At 33.9% G+C, this 24,983-nt stretch overlaps 1 protein-coding gene across 7 annotated transcripts in view; it reads right to left on the reverse strand.

The window, feature by feature from the left end:
* DZIP3 (DAZ interacting zinc finger protein 3) overlaps window positions 1–24,983 on the reverse strand; it is a 99,498-nt gene that overhangs the window by 46,888 nt on the left and 27,627 nt on the right. For 6 of the 7 annotated variants that reach the window (XM_072965634.1, XM_072965635.1, XM_072965617.1 and 3 more), the window contains 9 exons: window positions 21,840–21,920; window positions 20,381–20,505; window positions 17,609–17,723; window positions 12,253–12,372; window positions 10,773–10,874; window positions 9,278–9,370; window positions 8,460–8,512; window positions 3,444–3,520; window positions 1,155–1,772 (listed from right to left, as the gene is read on the reverse strand). In XM_072965634.1, the coding sequence (XP_072821735.1) occupies window positions 1,155–1,772; window positions 3,444–3,520; window positions 8,460–8,512; window positions 9,278–9,370; window positions 10,773–10,874; window positions 12,253–12,372; window positions 17,609–17,723; window positions 20,381–20,505; window positions 21,840–21,920 (1,384 nt within the window). The remainder of the gene's footprint in view (window positions 1–1,154; window positions 1,773–3,443; window positions 3,521–8,459; window positions 8,513–9,277; window positions 9,371–10,772; window positions 10,875–12,252; window positions 12,373–17,608; window positions 17,724–20,380; window positions 20,506–21,839; window positions 21,921–24,983) is intronic. The other variant, XM_072965641.1, reaches the window with a different exon arrangement.

Below are 24,983 nucleotides of genomic sequence, written 5' to 3' on the forward strand. Positions count from 1 at the left end.
GAGTTTTTGTTATTCAAAGTCTTAATAAATGTTTTAAAAAGCCTCTAATTTATGTCAATTTATTAGTCAAGGATTTTTGCCTGACTTTCTTTTATCATCAAACTCAGCATCCTCTTCTTTTATGTTCACAGAAAGCTCTTAAAGGATAAGCAGGAAAATACAATGGTATCCCAGAGCCTTAGTTAGCAAAAGGACTGAGATTGGGGCCTAGCAACTGTCTCTGAAAAAAATGTGGCCCAGCTCAACCATCACTGGAAACCTGGAAAGCTGTACACTTAAATAGCATCAGTGTGATCAACAGTTGCTCACCAAGTAGTATGACTAATAACTGGGACCAGGAAAAGTCACCTAGAATAGCACAGCAAGAGTTTCAGCGTACATGCCTTCAACTCCATTTTCCACAATGACAGCTGAGAAGCTATCCTGGAATATGAGGAGTAAGTCTGAAATCTTTCCCATAACAATAGACAATGTCTGGGAATGGCCACTGCTGACATTAGACATTTGCATAAATGTTATCTGATTTTTTAAATTACCCACGGCCAATGGATAGATGCTAAACTTTTAAACTAGAAGTCAAGGTTTGGTTAGAAAGGAGAAACACACTCACGGTGTTGAAAATGACATTCTTGAAACGCACAGTACCTATATTTCAGTGCTCTTAGGCATCTTAAATTTTGTAGAAGTGATAAAACTCCTCCACTTTAAAATCTTTAACAGTTTCTTTCTGAGAACATAAACTCCTCAATATGGCAAAAGAAATCCTCTTGAATGTATTCTATGAAGTCTTCCCTACTTTAACCTCAGTTATACAAAATTTTTTTGTTCCCTGTATTATATTTTATGTTTCTATACCTTTGTTCTTGTTTCCTTCTGAAATATCCTCCATCTTCTTCACTTGGCTAACTTTTACGTATCATTTAGTAACTCCTTAGATATTATATTCTACAGAAAGCTGTTTTGGATTCTCTTAGGCTATGATTTCCCATGGTACTCTGGAAACATCTCTAGCACTGTAATTTCTATTAGCTTCTTGATGAGTCTTTACTCTCAAGAATGTGGGCTCATTGAATCTCCTGCCTTTAGCATTGTGTCTGGCACATAGCAGACACTCAGTGCAAGTTTACTGTCTTAAGTAAATAATTATTTTGTACCTTGTTGATAGCAGGATAACATCCTCTGGATGATTTCTGGTACTGGTATGCCTAGGTAGATGGACAGCTGATGGTAATCAAGGGATATATTCTCAATGGGATTCTCCTTCACTTTGTCAATTTCCTCTTGCTTCATCCCAAGGCGCAGAAGAATATCTGAAACTTTTTTCCAAATTGAATTGAATTGTGACTCAGTGAGACCATTCATCAAAATCTCACTAAGGAGGATATCCCTGTATTTGCATAGCCTCAAGACGTCTGCAGACTTAGAGAGATCAGAAGATGGTGGTTCCATATTCCAGCCTTTTTTGGGTGCAGGGAAAACATTCAAATGTTTTATGAGAGCTAATAGGAGGTATAAGTCAAACTGTTTGGACTGTGGTAGCTCCTTGTTTGGGGGATAAAGCAGATGCCATGCTCCACCCAAAGGGTGATTGGTCCAAAGATGGTTGTAGTAGGGTTCCAGCACATTCTTGTGTATAAGAAGTTCTTTCCTCAAAAGAGGGGGTGGCATAGCCTCATCAAATATTTGCCGAACAATGTCAGTACCAGAAACAATAATTATATGAAGCAGATGATAGAAATAATTATAATCAAGTTTGAAGATAGGCATTTCATCTGAAAATGAATTTTGAGAAGTCAAAAGATTCCACATTAATACTCTTTTTCTATGTGGTCTCCTGCATTACATCCTAAAGTTCCTGTTGACAGACACTATTTCAAAAGAATGAAGTAAATATAGTGTTTTGCCACAGCCAGTGCTCAATAAACATGCTGCTGTCTGTCTAGCAGTTAAAAAAAATCTAAACAAAACAGTACGTTCCCAAACAAAAGTAATCACAAAGACTCATCACTATAGAAGCCTTTCAACCATTCAGGGTTTTGTTCAAATAAATGAGCTTTGGCCACCAAATGGCACAGAAGTATTAGGCCTTTGAAAACTCTGAAGACTGTCAAGAATGGTAATTGCCAGTGCTTAATTATACTTTACTTAGTATTTATCTTAAATTTACTTATATTTTATCTTAATCAGTATTGTCTCATAGAATTTTCTGTGATGAAAATGTTTTGGCTTGTCACTGTCCACTAGCTACTGAACACTGGAACTGCTGCTCGTCTAACAAAGGAACTAAGTTTGAAACTTTCACTAATTTTAATTAGTTTAAATTTAAACAGCCACACATGGCTAGTGGCTACCATATTAGACAATGTAGAACTATTATCAAGAAACATGAAGTAATTTAATGTCTTGCTTCTTAAAGTGTAGTCCATTAACCAGCAGCATCAGCATCCACACGGGAGCCTATTAGAAATGCAGAATCTCAGGCCTCAGCCCAGAGATACTGAATTGGCACAGACATTCTAACAAAATCACAAATGATCCAAATATACATTAAAACTCGAGACATACTGATCAAATAAATCTCTTGTTCTTACCCTCACAAAAAAATAAATTAATGATTGAGTAGGTATTTAATCAATGAAATGGAATAAGGCATGAAACAACTATCTGGTATTTTTCTGGTTTAACAGCACTTCCAATGGAGGAAAGCAGACTGAGGTGAATTAGAAAGTAGTAAGAATTTGGTATCTGACAGTATATTTTATATAAAATAAACATGTGTGTTCATCATAAAATGCAACTTCATTATTTTATCCTTCATGATACTGTGTTTTAAGAGATTTTTAAATTAACATTCTTGCTTGATATACTTGACAAAAACTGTGGAGGCAAGCAAGGTTACAAAGCAAAAGACTCAGGGAGTTTTCACTGTGCTTCCAAATAAGAATCTGGCTGAGATCAGGAGTATCCATTCCCCTAGCAAGAAGGACTACCACCAGACTATTCTCCCACGGTACCAGGAGCCCTTAAGGTGTACCAGTGCTGAGCAGCTAGCATTTCCTAGCATACTCCTGAAGAGCTGCTGCCTAAGTGTAGGCTACATGGCCTTGACCCCAAAATGTTCGTTCTTTCCATTTTACTCTTTTAACAGGGAATGCAAAAAGGGAGGAGGGATTGGTAAGGAACATCAGCTGGAATGCAATCTCACTGTGTAGTCAAAGCTATGCACCAGACCCAGCAAACCTCTCTACATGATGCAAGGTATACACCTGCTGATCTTTCTGACTATGAATTCCAGCCTACACCAAATGATGCCTGCTAGTGTAAACCTAAGCCCAGTAAATGACAAACACAAATAAAATCATGGTTATTAATAGCATGATACTTAGCAGAGCAAGTCAAAACCTCTAGGTTTTCAATAGGAGACATATAAAAGTAAAATATACCTTTTTTACTAAATTTTAAACTCATCTTCGGTCTTATATCAGTATCAGTTATTTTCAGAGACATCAACTTTTTATAACTGCAATTGGAAAAAATTAAGTTACAGTCAATACCAAAGTCAGTCAAAATTTCTGGTAACAGCATGTCTAAGTAAGTGAGTATTTTCTTCTCCACCTCCCTGGAAATAATTTGAAAGCAAAGGAGAAAAATACATGAACAAATAAAAACCACCAACAATAACAACCCTACATTGCCATTTTCATTGGAATTCCAAGCAAGTAATACTGCTAGATTTCATACAAAAAGAATCACATGGTAGCTTATTTGCAAGAAGGCTGTGTAGTAGCAGAAAAAAATAAATCTTTGTATTGTGAAAAGCCAGCAAACCTGGCACTCCTCCCAGATTCTCCTTCATTTCAGAATCATCTTACCAGTAACTAATTATTCCAAGAAAACTCAGCTCGTTTAATGATTGTGATTAAAGAGAAAGAAAGAAACTGGCATAGTGTCAATACAAGTAATTATAAAAAAACTGAGGGGGAAAAGTAGCAAAATCTATTAAATAGACTAAACACTAAGTTCATGCTGCTGTGAAATAGGTGAAAAATTTTGTGGTTTGGCTTTGAAATGAATTCTGCCACAAAAAAAATTAAAAAAAAAAAAAGGACAACACTAGAATGTAAGCTTAACAAGAACAGAGATGGTGGTGGTTGTTGTTAACTGACTTTATCTCCAGCACTGCCATAACACTACCAACCATCTATTACATTGAAAACATGCTCAACCCTAACAATCTAAAGTATTAGCAATGATACGAAGTGAAAAAAAAAGCTTCTGCAGTGAAAGAAAAAATCAACAAAATGAAAAATCAATCTATAGAATGGAAGAAAGTATTTGCAAATATTTGATTAGGTGCTAATATCCAAAATATATACGGAAGCCACACAACTCAACAGCAAATAAACAAATAATCCAACTAAAAATAGGCAAAAGACCTGAATAGACATTTTTCCAAAGAAGATATAAAATGACCAACAGGTATACGAAAAGGTGCTCAACATCACCAATCATCAGGAAAATGCAAGACAAAACTACAATGAGATGTTACCTCTTACTGGTTGATAGAGTCACTAGGGGAAAAACTATGGTAGTGTCTCAAAAAAGTAAAAGTAGAATTGATCCAGCAATCCAATTTCTGGGTATATATCATATATCCAAAGGAAATAAGATCTCTATCCCAAAGAGATATCTACATCCCCAAGTTCATTGCAGCATTATTTATAATAGCCAAGATATGGAAAACAACCTATATGTCTGTTAATGGATGAATGGATTTTTAAAAATGTAGTGTGTGTATATACAGACACACACACACACACACACACACACACACAATGGAATACTATTCACCTATAAAAAGAAGGAAATCCTTCCATTTGTGGTAACATGAATGAACCTGAAGGGCATGATGCTAAGTAAAATAAGCCAGACAGAGAAAGAAAAATACTGTATGATCTTACTTATACATGGGAGCTAAAATACCCTTAACTCAGAAACAGAGAAATTGGTGGTTGCTGGGGGAGGGATGGGAGTTGGGGAATGGATAAAGAGGTCAAAAGACACGAACCACAGATCTAATGTACAGTATGTGACTATAGTTAACAGTGCTATATTGTATACTTGAAAGTTGCTAAGAAAGCAGACCTTAAAAGTTCTCATCACAAAAAAAAAGTTAACTATTAACTATTAACAACCTCATTTCACAATACATACATATATCAGATCATCATGTTATACACCCTACACCCTAAATCTATACAATGTTATATGCTAGTTATATCTTAAAAACTAAAAACTAAAAAAAAAACAAAAAAGCAGCAATATGAAAAAATAAATAGATCATGACCAATTGTTATTTATTCCTGGAAAACAAGGTTGATACAACATTTGAAAATAAATTAGTATCATTCAGCATATTAACAGATTAAGAAAGAAACAAATACCATATAATCATCTCAATGCATACAGAAAAGCATTAGTTCATTATTCTTTCATGAGAAAAATTTTCAGAGATGTAGGATGAGAAAAAAATTTCTTCAACCTGAAAAATGGTATCCATAAAAAATGTACAGCTAACAGCATAGTAACGGTAAAAAAGTGAGGGCTTCTTTCTAAAATCTGAAAAAGGCAATGATGTCTGCTCTCACCAGTGTATTCAATGTTGTACTAGAGGACCTAGCCAGTGCAATAAGTAAAGAAAAATAAACAAAAAGCATATAGATTGTAAAAGAAATAAAGTTGTCTTTATGCACAGATGACACAATCACTTGTAGAAAAACCTCAAAGAATCTACAAAATGATATTAGAATTATTAAGTACCAAGTTACAGGATACAAGTTCAATAGACAAATTAATTCTGTATAATACAAATAATTAGAAATATAAAATTAAAAAATATCATTTGCAAAAACATAAAAAATTCTGTAAGATGGATAATCTAATAAAATATTTATCAGATTGTACATGGAAGACTACAAAATATTCCTGAGAGACATCAAAGAAGATCCAATTCAATGAAATTAACTATATACCATCTTCATGAATGGGAGTCCTCAAAATTGCTAAGATGTAAATCATCCCCAAATTGACCTACAAATTTGACACAATCAAAACCGTAACAAGAAGTCTGGAGAAGGTATTTCTAAGATTCATCATGGAACACCAAAGGATCTAAGATAGAAAAACAGCTTTGAAAATTAAGCAAATGTAAATTAAAACCTCAATAAGATACCATTACATACCTTTTAACACGTTACCTAGGAAGAGGAAGACTTAAGGGAGAGGGGCACAGTGAGGGCTTCTGGAGTGCTGGAAAAATTCTATTTGTTGACTTGGGTGGAGCCACAAGAGTGTTTACATCATAATTATTTTTTAAACTCTGCATTTATATTTTATGATATTTTCTTTATGCATATTTTGAAAACAATAAAGCATTTTAATGTTAAAAAATAACCAGTTTGTCATTCATTCATAAAACCCCATGAAGTAACTCTTTCACTATTGGTAATAAGGTCTAGTTACCAGGGGTATTCCCCCCAAAAATAACTATAATACTCAAATTACAAAAAGCAACTCTTTGAATGCACCAGAGAATGGAAGAGACAGATCTACTTCACTGTGGAGGTATATGCGCAGAGGAGAAAAGGAGAAGACAGTATAAGCTTTTAGCCTGGGGCTAAGTAAAACCTGGTAGAAAACAAAGATTTCTTTGGCTGAAGGACCTAGAAAATTGAAGCTACGGAGCCATGGCTGCTGAAGAGTGCAGGGGAATCCCAGAAGGGAAAGAGTCAGAGAAGAGATCCCCAAATTCTTTCTGGGCACATCTCTGATGGACTACTGAACCACACATGTGTGGAATGAACTGGAAGAAGTTCAGGTAAAAGAAAAAGATCTGAATTGAGACTTAAACCACCATCCAAGGAAAAAAGTTCTCAGTTCATATCTAAAGAAGTTAATTGCCTGTCAAAACAAAAGTAACATACTCATTGCAGAATAATGGAATTCAGAATCTCTACATCTGTCATGTATTTATAGGGCACCAGCTATATGCCAAGCATTATGCTATGTACTGGGAATATACCTACTTGTATATTCAAGATAAAATTATTGCCCTCATGGAGGCTATAGTGCAATGGAGAAGATAGCCAAGAAAGTATAACAGAATTCAGTAAATGTTTTGATAGAAGTAGAGGAAATATGTGATTGAAACACCTAATGCAACATAAATAAGGTAAACAGGCAAAGCCAAAATACAATATTCTAGGCAAGTGCCAGAGGTTAAACAGATGGCACACTAAAGAACTAAAAGAAGCTCAGAATAGTTGTGCTAATACAGTTAAGAAAAGACAAGAGATGACACTAGTGAGTATAGCAGGGACCAGCATGACTAAAGAGCTAAGCTAAGGAGTCTAAACTTAATTAAGAGCAATGAGAAGCCTCTGAAAGATTTTCAAGCAGAGAAGTGAAATATTTCAATTTTCTTTTAGAAAAGTAATTTTGATGGCTGAACAGACTGTTCAATAACAATAGACTGTTGAACAGTCAGACTAAAAAAATGTAAGGTTGGGGACAGAAAGACAAGTTTAGAAGCTATTTCAGAATTCCAAGTGAAAAATAACTTTCTTTAGTTTAGTGGAACTGCAGGGGCAGAAGTTAAGGAAGCATTTACAATACTTAAGAAGTTGAATTCAGACCTAAAAAAAAGTTACAGAGCAGTGTTGGGCAGATATACTTTGAGTCTAGTTGCAGGCATGCTTAACTATAGACATTTTTGAAAAATAAAAGTGGAAATACTCAGCATGCAGGGAGATAGATCTAGATTTTAGGAGTGAGATCTATAGTAAAGATAAAGATTTGGATGTCATTGGCTCATAGGGAAAACTGATGCCTTGGATATCAATGTAATGACCTTGGTAGACTGAAAAACTGTAGACATTTCCACTTTTAACAGAAGCAAAGAGTCAATGGATTAGGAGAATTTTTATATTGAAATTTCTAATTTCAACAGCGACAGTATACACCTCTATGAATTCCCAGCTTGTATTATATTTTCCTCTGTGACACAGTTTTCTCATCTAAGAAACAGGACAATTCTAATTGTCAGACAAGCTTGGAGGCCTGGATGAGTTTTGAAAGCTAGGAATAAAGTTTTTATATCACAAGAATCTAATCTAAATAACTTTAAGAAAAATGTGTTTGGTTTTCAGGAAAGGATTATTTTCATACTTAAGGGAAAAGTATCCACATAATTTCTTCTTTCTTGTTTTAGAAGTTAAATGTCTACAAAGTGGGAAGGGGGGTAGACAAATGTCAATTAAATACAATTTTTTCACACAACTAATAGTATCTTTAAAATTTACTGGAGCTCTAACAAGTAACAGAAACAGAAGAAAGAAGCAACTGAAAAATACATGTATTTATTGCTCAGAAAAAAGTAAAATATTTACTTGCAAGCTTACCTTGCTCCTAAATTTTCAATGGTTATATATTCATCTTTTCTCACAACTTCAAACTGCAAGTGATAGAAAAAAATAGCCCTAAATTAGTTCAATTTTCAAATTTCTTTAATGTTTCTTCTTAGCCTTAACATTTGAAAACAGGCAATGAGAATGAAGCTATAGTAAATATAAAACAAAACAGAAGCTATAAATCTTAATCAAACAACAAATTAGATTTGATCTTAAAAACAGTTCTACTTTATATCATTATAGGATTTAAATGCCAAGTCTGAAATACGAAAAGACTGTATCTAAATATAAATATAGATAGATAGATAGATAGATGGATGTATAGATTTATAATTTTGGTCTATTTACATAACTAAAATTTCAACAAGGTATTTATAAATTAAAAAATAAAATTAATACCATTTAAGTGCATTTTGTGTGACAAATACTCTGAGATATTTGATATTTATGTAAAAGACTAAAAAGACATTCAGAACGTCTAAAATTATTTTTAACTGTAGGTGGCATAGACTGGATTATCATCCTTAGTTCATAACAGACTTTCCTCATTGGTACAGCCATGGCCTGCTTTGTCTGTTTCTGTGTGTGTGTATCTCTTTACTTTTAAATTTTCTTATTCTTAAGTAGCACTTAAATACGGCTTTGGAGAAATCAAAGCAAAAAAAGGTTAGAGAGCTTAGTGATCATCAAAGAGAACATGGCTAGAATACTTTTATCACAATTCCCAAATCTGTTTGAAGTAAAAAATACCATTCTAGTGAAGGAAAGCAAAAAAAAAAGAAGAAGAAGAAGAAGAAAAAGATACTCACCAAAATTTTGACAATTCCAGGTACCTCACATTGAAGCATCCTTACCATGTCACCTGTACATCCTTCTTTCAAACATTTTTTCCCACTAAAACTCTAAAGTTACCAATAGAAAAAAATAATAAATGATCAATAGAAAAAAATACAAATAATAAAATTAGAAAAAACCCACTGAGGTGCAAATCTGATTATATTTAAATAAAGTTAGAAGCAGATGATGAAGGATGGTAAAACAAAAGATGTGAATAAACATTTGAGAGTTAGCTGTTTAAAGATAGCTCATTTCTTTTATCAATGGATTTCCTATTTAAAATGTATACTAACACTTTTCTCTCATAGTTCTTATTGCAAAATCTTTAAGTAGTTATATTATAACCTAAAATGTACTTGCTACCCCCAGTGAAAGCAACTTCAAGTAAAACACACTAATTAAGTAAGTGCAAAAAGGAATACTGAATTTCTATCAGATATAAAGATTCCAGGGAAAAAGAAAGAATAAAAATGTTGAGTCCTTTTCCTGTCTTCTGATCTTGATACTTCCTCTGGTTAAGTTACTTGGTCTTTTTTTTTCACTTCTCTTTCTAAAGTTGAGCAACACTGACTGCCCTAACAATCAAAGAAACTGAAAAGTATTTACACACTGCTTAAAAAATGAGTAATAGTGCCTTATATAATGATTTTTACAATGTACAATGCAAGTTCATCTGTTTTATCTGTTACTCCTCACAACAACCTTATGACTACAGTAGGTATTACTATCCTCACTTCACAGCTTAGAAAAATGAGTCTCATCCTAGTATAAAAAAACAAGTTGGCTCAACCTGGACTTGACCTCTGATCTCCCAACTCCATATAGAATGCTCTCTCTATTCTACCACAGTTGGTTTAGGGTTTTTCTGTTATTTGCACAATGTAAACACTCTAGAACCAAATGTTATAGATCTAACTTAAGGCCATTAGCTCACTGAAGAGTAATTAATATAGAACTGGGCTTTGAATTTCTACTTTGATTTTCGTGGCAAAGAATTCAATTTAGTTATATGACTTCAGGCAAATACAAATAATATAAATTTGTTTTTGAAGACTATAAAATGTATCACTGCTCTATACCCTTAAAATATAACTTACCCTAAAATTGGTATAGTTGTCCTTTTTATTAAGCACTTCTATCTTTGATTCTATGAACTTTATGTGAATATAAGCAACAATTTCTATTCTTAAGTGTATAAACTTCTAAAGGGAGGATAACAAATTAATAGAAATAAATAAGCAAAGCAACTAACAGTGGTATTTCCTACAAAGACCTATTTAACAAATGGTGATGATGAACAAATGGTGAGGAGAAAAGTATCAGAGAGAACAGGGAAAGAAAAATGGAGGGAGTAAAAAAAGGAGGAAGGATGTAAACAGAAAGAAATGAAAGGGAAAGAGGAAAAAAGAGGAAAGTGCAGATGAGGAAATTGCTGTAGTAGTTTTTAAGGAAGAACAAATATATTACCTGATCATTTTCACCTGGATATTTTAAATTCTTAAACTTTTTCCAACAAATTTTATGGAAATAAACACAACAGCTTTTACTGCACATTAACTGAAAAAATCCCTGGAAAATAATAAAAATAAACTGTTTATATGAAAATGCTAATCCATGTATATATAGAAAATACCACCTTAAGTCACTTTTTAAATTATTCTGTAACTAGATGAGTTTTACATGGCACTGAAAATTTATCAACAGATCACTGATAATCAAAGAACTATGTAAGTCATTTTTCCATCACTATAGACAGAAAAATAGGCAATAACTTATACAACTAATATTTTTCATATGCTATATATAACAAAATATCAGAAATTCACTGAGTGATCTTTGTAGAGGAACATGTTGTCTACTCCCACTTCATCTCAAGTTTTACATTTCTCTTTTCCTTCGGCCCCAGTTCAATACAATTATTCCCCCAAACTCCTCTGTCACCAATCACTAGACCTAAAATTTGCTGTCTTGGTGATAAGTGGCTCCTGAGCTAGTGCATTACCCCAAGATATAGATTTCTTGCCCTTCCCAGTGTTCCCTCCCTGGGAACTACAGTCCTGCTTCCTTTATATGGGTACATCTCTTGGATGACAAAAATCTAAATTTTGTGGCCAAGACTTCCTGCTGCTACATGGTATACATTTGGCTAGAACCCTGATGCCTCCCTGGGAAACCACAGGACCATATCACCCTGTCACCTAAACTAGGACTGAACTTGTCCTGTCCCAAACACTGCATTTCACCAGGTCCATACTTTCCAATACCTGTCTTACCCTAATGAATAGATCCTGGCTTTCTTCTCTTCCTCGTCTACCTCATTTGCTGTATACATCATGCCTTTCAACTCAGATTTCTATTGTCTCATAGAAGTGGTGTCAGATTTGCACTGATGGTCAGATCTCAACCTATCTTGTGATTTCCCACAGTCTTATTCTGACAGATCCAGAGAGAACCAGACTTGAAGTACTTTGATTGCCACATTTCTTCAAATCAAGGCTAGTTATATGTGTGTACTCCACCCCCGCCTAAGGTGCACAGAAGAAATAATGACCCTTACTTATTAACACACTTCTTGAGGAGTGACAACCTTTCTCCTTAGTAAAATGCCAACATTCTCAACCTATAACATTTCTAACTATAAAGAATATTTTAGATAATTTCCACTGTATAATTGCAGAAATATTTATTATAACTTCAGAGACACTTGAATATTACAAAAACCTTAGCAAAGCCAATTCATTATTTTATTGATTCACAGACTATAAGTAAGTCTTGATCACTATGAATCTTAAGTTCTCAGAAATATTCAAGCAACCTCTCAATTGCATTATCACTGTAATTATACTCTTTATAAACAATATTTTTATACATGATAGTGTAACAATTTTTATCTAATTTCAATTTTACAATTAAAAACTTTTTTCAAGTTATTTGATAATTATAATACCTTATAATTGGTGTTCTTTAAAATGTCAGCTTCACAAGATCGCTCACAATCTAGATAACTGCAAATGGTCTGCTTCATTATATTACCCTCAGTTGTCTTGATGAAATTATTAAGAAGATCCTAAATTTTAAAAATAAAAATAAATCTCATGAATTAGTAATAAAAATATTTCCAAGATTTTACCTTAAGTGATATGTCCATTTTATATCCTTTTATGAAAGTGTTGTATTTTTTTTTAAAAAGTCATAGAACTTATTTCTCATTTAAAGTAAACAATATATAGAAAGGCCCTAAATGAGAAACACTAGATTTCTTATTGAATATGAACAAGGAGAAAGAAAAAAGTCTACGTTTGAAGCTATACATCTAGTCACCATTCTAACTCATAGCATAACACCTAGCATGTTCCTAGCAAGAATTACTTGCTCTGATATAACAGAGAGACAACAAATCATTGGAAATTCAGAAGATGTCCTTGCTAGAAGTGGCCCCCAGGACACCCTATTGGCAGTGAGATGACTATAGTGATACAACAGGCTGCTCATTGCCAGAATGAGCAGAAGTAGGGTACAGAAATATGTTTTCAGTGTTCAGAGTTACAACTTGGAATATAATTTCCTATTTTAAAATGCTGATAAAAGGTTTATAAACACAATATAAAGTCTAAGTTAAACAGGTTCTTAATACTGTCCCTTACAGGGACATACTCTTACACACTGATGGTATACAACATGATAACTAAGCCTCTATAGATTATTTTATGAATCAAGTCAGCATTCATAACATTTCTCAATGACATTCAGAATTTTATGCAGAATAAAAATGTTTTGACTTAGTTGACTAGGAAATTTTGAATATCAAGATAAGAGAGAAATAAAGGAGAAGAACTCAAGGACCTATCAGTATGAAAGTAGTATGTCCTGTCAGAATAGCCAACAGTCAAGTGGAGGTGCTGAAAACAAAAGAACAGGACTCCTAACTGTGTATAACTACTGTGATTTCTCATATCTAACACTTAACAGTTCAATATTGATCTATTGATTCTCCTACCAAATCTGTTCCTTGTCCCTTACTCCTCATCTTCTGACCCCAGCCACTGATACTCATTCATTCAACAAATATTTACTGAGTGCCTGTTATGGGCCAGGTTGTTATGGATGTCAAGGAATGTTATGGGTGTTAAGGATAAAGCAGTGAACTTGGCAGGTTAATACTTAGTCCTCATGGGACTTCCATAGTCTCATCTACCACAATCTAGTCAGCTTCAAGCCAACAATCTTGAAGTCATCCATTGCAAAACTATTCCAACACCCTTTGCATGCAATATATTAGCAAGTACTGTTGAGTCTTCTCCCAAAATATATTGTCAACTCTTCTAATTCTCTCTCCATTCTACCACTCCATGTCTTACCTAGATTACTGACTATAACAAGTGTCTAATTGGTTCCCCTCTTCCCTGCCTATTGTGCTCCAAAGCACTCTCTACAGAGAAGCACAAGATCACGTCAGTTCCTTGCTTAAAACCCTTCAATGGCTTCCCACTACCTAAAACAAAATCCAGAACCCTTACCAAGGACTGACTGCAAACTGCAGAATTTGAACCCAGTATACTCAGCTATCTCAGGTCCATCTCTTTAAATTCAACTCTAGCCTTACTCACTACACAAGTCACATGATTTTATACTTTAAGTTCCTCAAACTTGGTCTCCATGGCCTAAGGGCCTTTTCACACTCAATCTCATTTACCTTAGAATGCTCTTCCCCTACTCTTTACAGTTAGTTCCATTATCAGCCTGCTGCTTCAGCTTAAATATCACCTCCCAGAGAGGCCTTTTCTAACCACTACACAGACACAGATACGCATTATGTATTATATACATATATATAAATATGGATATATGCAGATATACATGTGTGTCTGTGTGTTCTCCATTTTCTCTGTCCCAGTTCCTTGTTTTTCTTTAGAACACTACAATTTATAACTATTTTATTAGCTTTATTTTTTACTTTCTTAACTTCTCCCTTACTGTAAATACAGAAACTATTCAAAGTCCCAAATTCTGTAACTTGTATGGTACTACAATTTGATTATATCATCCCACTGTTTAAAAGTTTTGAGGGGTTTCACGTTACCCTCAAGACAGAGTCTGAGCTCCTTACTTGGCTTACAAAGGCTTACATGACCTGGCTGACTTTTACCTCTAATACATTGTGCATGAAAAAAAGGACAGGACATTATTTTAAAAAAATTCATTACAAGAAAACTTTTGGTAGATGATAGCTGAAATAATCACTGAAATTAAAAATTCAATAGAAACAAGGGTAATGTTGAAAATAACAACCATATGAAAGGACACTGCCCTGCTAGGGTGCTAGTATATGTGGGTGCTGGTTAAGCAAATTAAAGCACAGTTTTATGATGAACTATAAAAAAATTATACTGTATAATAACCCAACAACAAAGTGAGCTCATCTAAGGACACATATGAGGATAGGAGCAATTGGGGCAGGGCAGTCCTCTGGTGGTACTCACCTGAAATTCCTCAGTGCCAGATAAAGGGGTACAGGCCAGCCCTGTAAGTTCCCTTAGAACAACTAATTACAATGTCTGGGAAGTAGGACTTTAGTGGGCTGACAGGCAGAGGCACCAATTATAAATTAAGAACATGTCAACCTAGAGCCTAAGCAGGATCATGGAAGCACTCTGCTTTATCAGACATTAAACTTTAATTATAGGATTTTAGAGAAGTATGGGGAGAGAGGGCTGGAGAAGAGTCCAGGGCAGCTGGAATAGTGGCTGGTTACACAACTATTTTTAAAGTAGCAACTATTTCCCAAGCAGTATGGAAATATTTTAACATTATAACAACTAACATGATAGCACTAGTGTACACTGGCTGAATATTAGCTCTATGTAGAAAGATGTAGTTAAGAAAATCTCCTAGAAAGCGGAACAAAAAGACAAAAACTAAAAATTGGCAAAGAAATAAAATCAGAAATTCAGTCCAGGATGTCAAATATCTGAATAACAAACATTTCAAAAAGAAAAGAGAAAATGAAGAAGTCATCAAATAAATAAAATGTAAACCAAAAAAACACATTCAAAACCAAAAAACATAAATTTAAAACACTAGGGATACAGAGAAGACCCTAAAAATTACCAGAAAGAAAGAAAGAAAAAAAAAAAACCAAACAGGTTACAAGCAAAAGACAGAATCAGAACACCATCTGATTTCCCAGAAGTACTACTACTGGAAGCTAGAAGATAACAGAAACACAATTTTAAAAACTGAAGGAGAATGACTTTCAACCTATAATGCTATGCCCAGGCAAGGTATAAATAAAGTATATGAAGGATAAATTATTTTGAAACTTGAAAAGTCTCAAAAAATTTACCTCCTAAGCAAGCACCCTCTTCTAGGAAGCTGCTGGATGAGTTATACCACCAAAAGAAGGGAGTATACCTAGAAAGAGGAAAACTTGAGATCCAATAAATAGAGAATCTACACAGGAGACAGGTGAAGGGTACTCCCAGGAACAGAGTAAAAGGAAACTCTAAGGCTAATTTAATAAAAACTTACAACTGTTTGTAGGATGGGGGAAGAAAAGTATGTGTGTGAAGGAGATGTATAAGGGAGCTACTAAACCCTCATCTGCCACAGAGGGTAATCAAAAGATAATATCTAAAATGGAGAAATTTTTTAAATAGCAGTAAAGCTTTAAAAAAAATAGGTAAATATCAAAGGAAAATGCCTAGAGGGTTGGAAGAAGTTATCTATAGTCAGGAACTACAATGAGAGACAATGAACCACAGACTATTAATTTTTAAGACTTGTAATATTATTTGACAAACTGCATACATGTATCACTTTGCATAAAATAAAATTTCACCACAAAAAGTTGAAGAAAGAAAAATATTTTAAAAATAGAGGGAAAAGAGAAAACCAAGACCAAGTAGGGACTGCTTCAGGTAAACACAGAAATTCAGTATTTTTTTAAATGTATAAAATTATGACTTTATTAAGTCAAAGTTAAAAGTCATTTGATTATCCTGGCAAACATCAAAAATTGTCTGCTTATTCTATTGATTACTGAGAGAGGTATATTAAAATATGCTACTGTAATTGGGAGTGTTCTATTTCTCTTTTTAGTTCTATCAGTTTTTGCCCCAAGTGCTTTGAGGCTATATTATTAGGTATATACAAATTTTGAGTTGTTATAGCCTCCTAGAAAATTAAATTTTATAATTTTTATAAATATCCCTCTTTATTTTGAGGAATGTGTTTGGCCTTAAAGTCAGCTAAAATAGAAGGATCCAGAAAGGTTTAAAGTAAAAGTTTAGAAGGTATGTCATTATATCATTCAAATACCAATCAAGAGAAACATCATGTAGCTATTTTCATATTAAACAAATAAAAAGTGACCACTACAGTTTATCAGATGGGTAAAAATTACCCAAAAAGTAAAGAACGTCCAGAGGGTATGGAGAAATGGAAACTCTCATGCACTGTCTTAAGAATATAAACTGGTACAAGCTTTCTAGAAGAAAATGAGATACATACAAATAACTTTACAAGTGTGTAAATATTTACTTCACAATTCCACCTTTAAATATTTTTACTAAGGGAATGATGAGAGAAATACAAAAAGATCACTTTCCATAATAGTGAAAAGCAACAATTTTTAGAATAAACTAAATGTTCAATGGCAAGGAACTGGTTAAGCAAATTTAAGAACAGTTTTATAATGGACTATGAAAAAATTATACTGTATAATAGTCTACTCAATGGGAAATTCACAATAATATATGTTCTCATATTACAAATCAATGCATATATCATACCAGTTTACTAAAAATCAGAGTATTTATTAAACACATATATGTTTACACATGTATGTATGGAAAGACATACATGAAAACACCAACAATGTTTTCTCCATTTGAAGAAACATATGGATGAATTTTACTTTCATCTTTGGCAGTTTTACATTTTTCAAGATTTCTGAAGTAAGCATTTAGTACTTTTAAAATTCAAATCAACAACAAAATAATGGTAAACATAATTACAAAAAAGAAGTTAACTATTACATTTAGCTCTAACCATTTGAAGTACTGAACTGGTACATCTTTTAATCTTCTTGTTATTTGGAAATGCTGACACAGCCTCCTCAATCCTCTCTACTTGTTGCACATTCTGCACTAAATAATGGAATCAAGGTTGTTTCTTATTTGAAACAGCTAATGTCCAATAAAAGAACGTGTTTCCTATAGAATGATAGTTAGCATAAACTGTACTTTATCAAAGATGATTCTGATTAGCCACAGATGAAACGTTATTCTTCAATAATTTCTTACTTTAAAAGTTGTAGGTAAATCTTCATCTTCCGTAGGATCTATTTCAAACCAATGATCATCTGTATCTCCTATTTCTTGTAAGCTTTTATGAAATTCTAGCAGTCCTCCATTATATCTGCAAAGAATTTTAAAATAAAGTTAGTTTGAATGAGACTTTGTAACTAGGTAGTTTACCAATTAGACAAGAAGTAACCCATTTTCTTTCTTTTTTTTTTTTTGTGATAAGCAGGATGGTGATAACCTCTGGCATGCTATAGAAATACAAACACCAGGACTCTCACCTGTGGTAGATGGGGATGAAATACAGGTGGAAGGGGAGGCAATAAATTATGTAGTAGTTCAAGCTTGAACAGTATGGGGGCCATGGTAATTAAAGGGATTGTAGAGTTGGTTGGCTTTTGTTTACTGTCTTGGAAGCCTTGAAGAAAGAGAATGACAGGCACAGGTCAGCCAACTATTGTTAACTCAGGACACAATGAAAGACAGAGGCTTCTACGGGCAGCATTTAAAGAGACCCTCGTCTCCTACAGCTATAAAGATAGTCTATGCTGAAAAATCAGGCCCAGATTTAATCAAAAAGTGTAAAAAACTACTAAAGAGGACCAAATACACAGTCTCAACAGGACTACTACTATAACCAAGAATACTCCAGTGAAAGCTAAAAGGTCACTATGGTAACATTTAAAGAAACCCGATCAACTCTGAATATAAGGGCAGACTATACAGAAAATGAGGCCCAGTATTTAATTGCAAGGGTAGAACAACAGCAAAAACCAAAAGCATAGACCCAACAGGACTACTGTACTATCAGGGCTCTGACAGGGGAACAAGCAGACCATGCAAAAACACCATCTAAGGTACATGTCTCAGAAGATGATGTTTTTCCTTCTCAAGATCCTCCCCTATCTCTACTCTTTGCCTATAGACCAAAAAATCTAAAATCAGGTATAAGCAAAGCCCAAATTGGAAAACAGTGGAAGAAAAAGCTTATTCACCTTAAGCATTGTAGAACTTGACTAGTATGTACCGGTAGGAACTTGTCCGGGAGTGGATGTAAAGACCGTTGAACCAATGGACAAATAGACAGCTGGATATGGAAGTGCATATTGATATGGGACAACTCTCCCATAATTCAATATTTACTTTCCTAGCAAGGACACCTGAAGCCAGTCCTAACATGCTGTTGAGACATCTACTTGAAGCATGGACATAACAATGGCCTTTAGTAATTGAGGTTGAAATGTTGAAAATTTCTTGGCAGAGTATTAAAGAAAGCTCAGGGAGGTAAAGATGTTGGAATGGACTCACTACGTAAGACCACAGAATCCACCACTAGGCAAGGTTCTCTGGAAAGGCCCAGAGGACATTCCTTTCACTAACACAATAAGAAATACAGAGTGAGAAGGACATCAGCGTCTTTGAGCAGCTCAGTGGTGGTTATTCTCCATAGGCCAGGGATGAAAGTAAATGATGCAGCCAGATGACTGGGCTCTCTAGTGTCAATGATTTGGAAAATAGATTCTCTCCAGTGCCCATCAGTAAAGAAAATAAACAGCAGTTCACATATCTGAGAGGACAGAAGTACAGATTCTTTGTCTTGTCTCAGAGCTATGCTAATTCTCTCCACAATATAGACTAAAGGGATTTTGATCACCCTGACATTCTGTAAAACATAACACTAGCCAACCATATTGATGACATCATGCTAATGAACAGGAAGCAGGAAGTCTTCCAGATTGTAAAAAACAAGCATGCCAGAGGATAGAGGATCAACCTTACAAAAATCAAAGAACTACCACAAACTGACACTTTTAGGGATCCAATGGTCAGGCCCAGTAGTAATAATCCTTCATAAGGATTTGCATAAATAAACTTTGCCTAATTCATGCTTAAGATCTCAGCTAAATATTATTTCCTCAAGGAGACTTCTGGTTCCTGTAGGGTTCCAGTAAAGACTTAAATTGTTCATTATATCTTCCTTCACAGATCTTTATCACATTTCATAGTTGATTACTGATATAACTGATTATTTAATTAAGGTCTATAACCTTCACTATACTGTCAGTTACATGAGGACAGGAACTGTCTATTTTGTAAACCACTTTGTCCCCAACACCTAGAATAGTCTCCAAAATATGATAAATGCTTAGCAAATAAAAATGAATGATGCTACAAATGGCTAACGATCTACATGTGGGAAGTGAACAGGTAGTCCATATAGGTTCCCCTGTACAATTTTACTAAACATGTAATACCCAATACTCCCAAACTCAGCATTTGGACACTTTCAATACATTATAAGCCCATTTGTACCTTAAACACCTATTCCAAGTGGTAATATTAATAACTACAACCAATAATTATTATTAAGAATAGCATTTTTGTGTCCTGGGCTTTATGTTAATCACCTGCAATGTCCTTATGAGGTGGGTACTATTATTAGTTTCAAAGATAAGGAAGCTTAGCAACATTAAGTTTCCTAGAGTCATATACTAGGTAAGTGGTAGAAAATGTATTTGAGCCCAGGTCTGTTAGACTCCAAAGCCTATGTTCCTAATGCCTATACTATACTGCCTTTTACTGATATGGCCTGTTAAGTTGGATATTTAATATGTTCAAGAATATTAAAGAAATTACCTACAGAATCAGTGAAGAAGAAAAGAATTAGGAGAGCACAATGTCATAATCCCTGGTATACTGTGCAAACTTTATTCCCATTGCATAATGCTGAAAGTTGACAGGCAAGATCTACCCGTTAATTAAAACCCTTACCTCTTCTGGGCACATCGAAGCAAACCACGTCCAAAATAAACTAAAGACATAAAATTTTCACAAATTTCATTTTCTTGGATCACCATCTTCATCACCAGAAATTTATTCTCAGCTTCTATATAATCCTGTAGTAATATAAAACTAGGTTTGGCTGATGTAAAAGGCATTTTTTTTCTTTTACAATAAACAATTATTCCCCAAACTGGAGAAGTTAGGGCAGCTTTAATATTGACCCAGTCATTTGGTTATTTATTCACATCTCTAATCCTGGCATCTCTGTATATGATCACACAGATAATATACTCAGTGTTTAAAATACTTATTACAAAAGAACTTAAGATCTTTAACCAATGTTTCAAAGTGAACATTAAAACAGTAACATTTTTTATATCAAAAACTGACAAATATTACTAGCCAAAATAAGGGCTTTTCTTATGACTATGGAACATAATTCTTTATAATTCTTCCTGATTTTTCTTTTTAATTAAAGAACAAATCTTCTTAATTTTTCAAGTGGGAAATAAGTGACTTTTCAAACACACAGTCTCTTTTGGGGAAGGACTATCTTGTTTAAAGCAATATAGTTAAGACGTAAAGGTCAGAATCAGTTCTAATAATAGTTTCAGTTATCGTTATTAAAACAGGCATCTGAATCACTTTGCTGAAATACAACATTGTATATCAACTGTATGTCAATAAAAAGTTGTTTATTTTGGAAAAAAAAAAACAGGCATAATAGTCTTGGTCTCCCTGGGGCAAAATGCTGCATGGCCTCATTTTAAAATACTCTCTAACATATCACACAAAACAATAATTAGCATTATGTGAAATTATTTAAAATGGAAATGTTTTCACTTTGGTGCTTATCAATTCTACTTCTTATAATTAACAAGTCAGATTTATATACTTAATTTGTGAAATGAAGTAGAGTATAAATTTAGAAATATAAAAAGTAAAAGAAATATCAAGGCTGCAACTGAGAAATTAAAAATAAGAAAAAGAGAATGTTAAATTTGTAAGGACCCTTAGAAATCACCTAGTTATCTCCCAGATTTTTACTTTTTGCACTTCACTTTATTAGACAAAGAATTTGAGGTAAAACTTACATTTTACAAAAATGGTAAGATAAAGACCAGAGAGATTAAATTACACTAGAAAATGTGTTAAAACATACTGTATAAGTGAAAGAAGCTGAACAATTTTCTGTTTTACATAAATGGTAAGTATTTCAAAGATAAATAAAATAACAACAGTTATAAGCTAACATTGTTTCCTCTATCAGTATTTTTAGTTTCACAATATAGTCCCAGGAATAATTACTCTACATTTAAATATATGATAGAAAGGTCACTGAATGGTTTCAGTTTTTAGAGAATTTCAAAAATCAATGTTTTAATTTGTTAAAATGAAGTCAGTGTATGTGAAGATTTATAATGGGCAAATAAAAGATCCTACATACCTCTTTCTTTCCTCTTTCAGTGAGTGCTACTCCATACAAAAACAGTAATGTCAAATAATAACCAATATTAATCTGATGTGCCTAAAAAGACAAAATACATTTTAGTTGATTATTTAGACTAAGCTATTTTTCAGTATAGCAAGCTTAATTAAATATCCTAGGCCCATTTAGTAATTATTAAAAATAGTTAGTTATTACTATATTATCAACCATCTAATAATCACTATATAGAATGCATTTTAGATGTATTTAATAATTTGTCCTACAAGAAAGGTAGTCAATAATCTTGAAACAAAACATTCAAGTTTGATCAAAGAAAATGAAAGCAAATGCCATCAAGATTTGTTATATTAAATCTTTCCAAAAAATTCTAATTCTCTCTTTCCTGCTCTCTTTTTCTTTCTCTCTCTCATTATATTTTAGGTATAAGAACAACAAACACCCAAGTATCTACCGTTTAGCTTAAAAAATAAAATAATCTCTTAAGTCAAAGTCTTTTATTGTCCATGTGTGGGTTTTGTTACAACACTACAGATATAAAGTTTATCACTTATTTAGTGAAAAATTAAAACATGAATATTTCCTTCATTTAAAAACGGTCTGTGCTAAATTAAAGATGGAGAACAGATCAGGGATTAGGGAGGATAAAGGGTACATGTGACTATAAAGGAGTAGCATAAGAGATTTCTGTGGTGATGAAATAGTTCTTTTATTCTGATTGCAGTAATGGTTACAAAAATACACACTTGTGATAAAACAGCATAGAACTATACATACCTGTGCATAAAAAATTTATCCTAGCTGGGAATGCTATCCTTAGAAAGACCTGCTTACAAGGCTAACCCTTGGATGGTGTCTGGAAATCTGCATCTCAAGAGTATTCCCACTGTTCTCTAACTGACAGGGGTGGCTCACTGTGCCTAGACTGTGCCCACTATGACATTTAAGCTGAACATCTGGGAGTTTCTTCTCGGAGTCTGGAATTTTGACACATGCTACGCAGAGGGTGCCTACATGATCAACCCCAATAAAAATCTTGAGCACTGATTCTCTAATGGAATTCCCTGGGTAGAAATCACACACAGACTGCTGCATTTTTGTTGTGGAGGGGTGATGAAGAAATGTACTCTGTGTGACCTCTCATAAAAGGGAGAAAACATAAGAAGCCTGAAGATGAATTTCTCTAGACTGCCTATGTTTTTTAACCCTTATGGTCTGGGTATGTATTTTTACTACATCACTTTAATAAATTTCAGCATGAGTACACACTTACACCAAATCCCATGAGTGCTTCTGAACACGGGGGCCTCAGAGACCCCTGACACAACACCCATGTACCAGTGTCAAGTTCCTGTCTCGATAATATTTTGTTGTTCTATAAGATGTAACTATTGGAGGAAACTGAAGGGTACACCAGGACCTCCTTGTACTTTTGTATTTTACAGCTGTATTTTTGCAGCTTCTGTGCATCTAAAATTATCTCAAAATAAAAAATTAAATAAATTGTCTACAGAGAAAAGCACTATTCATTCTGCTCATAAGCTCTATATTGACTAAAGAGAATAACCATATCTTTTGCCACATTAACTTTTTTCACTGCTAAAACATACTAAAACAGGATTCTTTTTTTTTTTTCAGGTACATAAGGATGATAAGCATCTAAAGAATATAAGCTTTTCTTTTATACTGATCTAACTGTATTCTCTCATCTAGCAAACTTCTTACAGCCAATAGTGCATATTTATAACTGGCTGAGGTTAAGAGTTTGGCTTCAAACTGAGTGGAAATAAGACATATGTGTTTGTTCTCAATGGACTGAGTTTATATACACAAACTCCCCTGTAACATCTAATTTGTTTCCATCTTAAAATTTCTATCTCTGCAGAAGCTCTGAAGCCAAGACTACATGGGTTTGCATCTTAACTTCACTACTTAGTACTTGATAAATTAAGCAAATTATTTAACCTCCATGCCTGTATCTAACCTGTAAAATGGGAAAAATGAGGTAGGGTACTTGTGAAGAGTAAATCCTTACAAAGTGCTTAGAATAGTGTCTGTTATATAGCAAACACTAAATAAGTATGAGCCATTATTTTTTAACTTTTAAAAAACTAGCTTCATGAATAATAAAACAAAGCATGTAGTTCTCATACAGTTCTAAACAAAAAGAGCATTTGAGAACAATATAAAATGAAGAACAGTAGTAAATCTATAATTAGAAATAGAAAGTTAAGAATTTAAAGATGCAAGTGGTACATTTCTAACCTAAATGCCCTGCCCTTTCCTCCCTACCCTGCCCCCATTAACAGAGATTATTCCAGGTAGCAAATGGAAACAGAGATGTTACCAGCAGCTGTCCCCTACCCCCACCCTACTGCCACTTCCTACAAGGTTGTCTCAACTCTCCTTGGTGGCCCTGAGGAACAGGGAGAGCCGTTTGGATACAGCAGCAGGCTGCTCTGATCATGACAGTTCCAATTCTGCTCATGAGTGCCAACAAGAGAAGAAACGTTTCCATTCTTAGTGTAAGACTCATCTCTAAAGTAACACTCAGGTAAAGAAGGCTAAGCAATCAGCATCTATTGATGCTGATTTTATAATGATTTATTTCACTGCTTAGCAACCTGGTCAATGGGAGAAACAGCAGGTCTGCAGCATCCCAGAAGTTCTTGGGATTACATGCTGCTGCAAACTCCCTTTTCTTTGTTCTCTGACTCCATCTAGAATTCCTTTATGGTGGAAATATATCGCCTCTTAGAACCTGTCCTGAGAGTCCTAAACAAGGAAGACTTTTCCATCTCTTTGTACACCATTATAACATAGGATGTTGTGTCTTAGACTACTTTGTTTGATGCCTGGGTAGTTCTTTCTTGGAGATAACTCTAATACATCTCTTACATGTGTGTAAAACTTCATTTACTGAATTTAATTATTCAAAGACCTGATCTTTCCTTTTATGTCCTATACTATTGGCCTTGATTTCTGATGCAATGTTTACTTTTCCTCAGATTTGTCTATTTATTTCTAAAGTATCATTTGACCCTGAACATATAAATATGTCTCATCAATTTTATCTCATATAATTACTCAATAAAAGACGGTAGAAATTCCAATTTTTACAAGAACAGAAATACCAGTAGAAAG

Source organism: Vicugna pacos, chromosome 1 (assembly GCF_048564905.1).
Source record: "Vicugna pacos chromosome 1, VicPac4, whole genome shotgun sequence".
Classification (NCBI taxonomy): Eukaryota; Metazoa; Chordata; class Mammalia; order Artiodactyla; family Camelidae; genus Vicugna; species Vicugna pacos.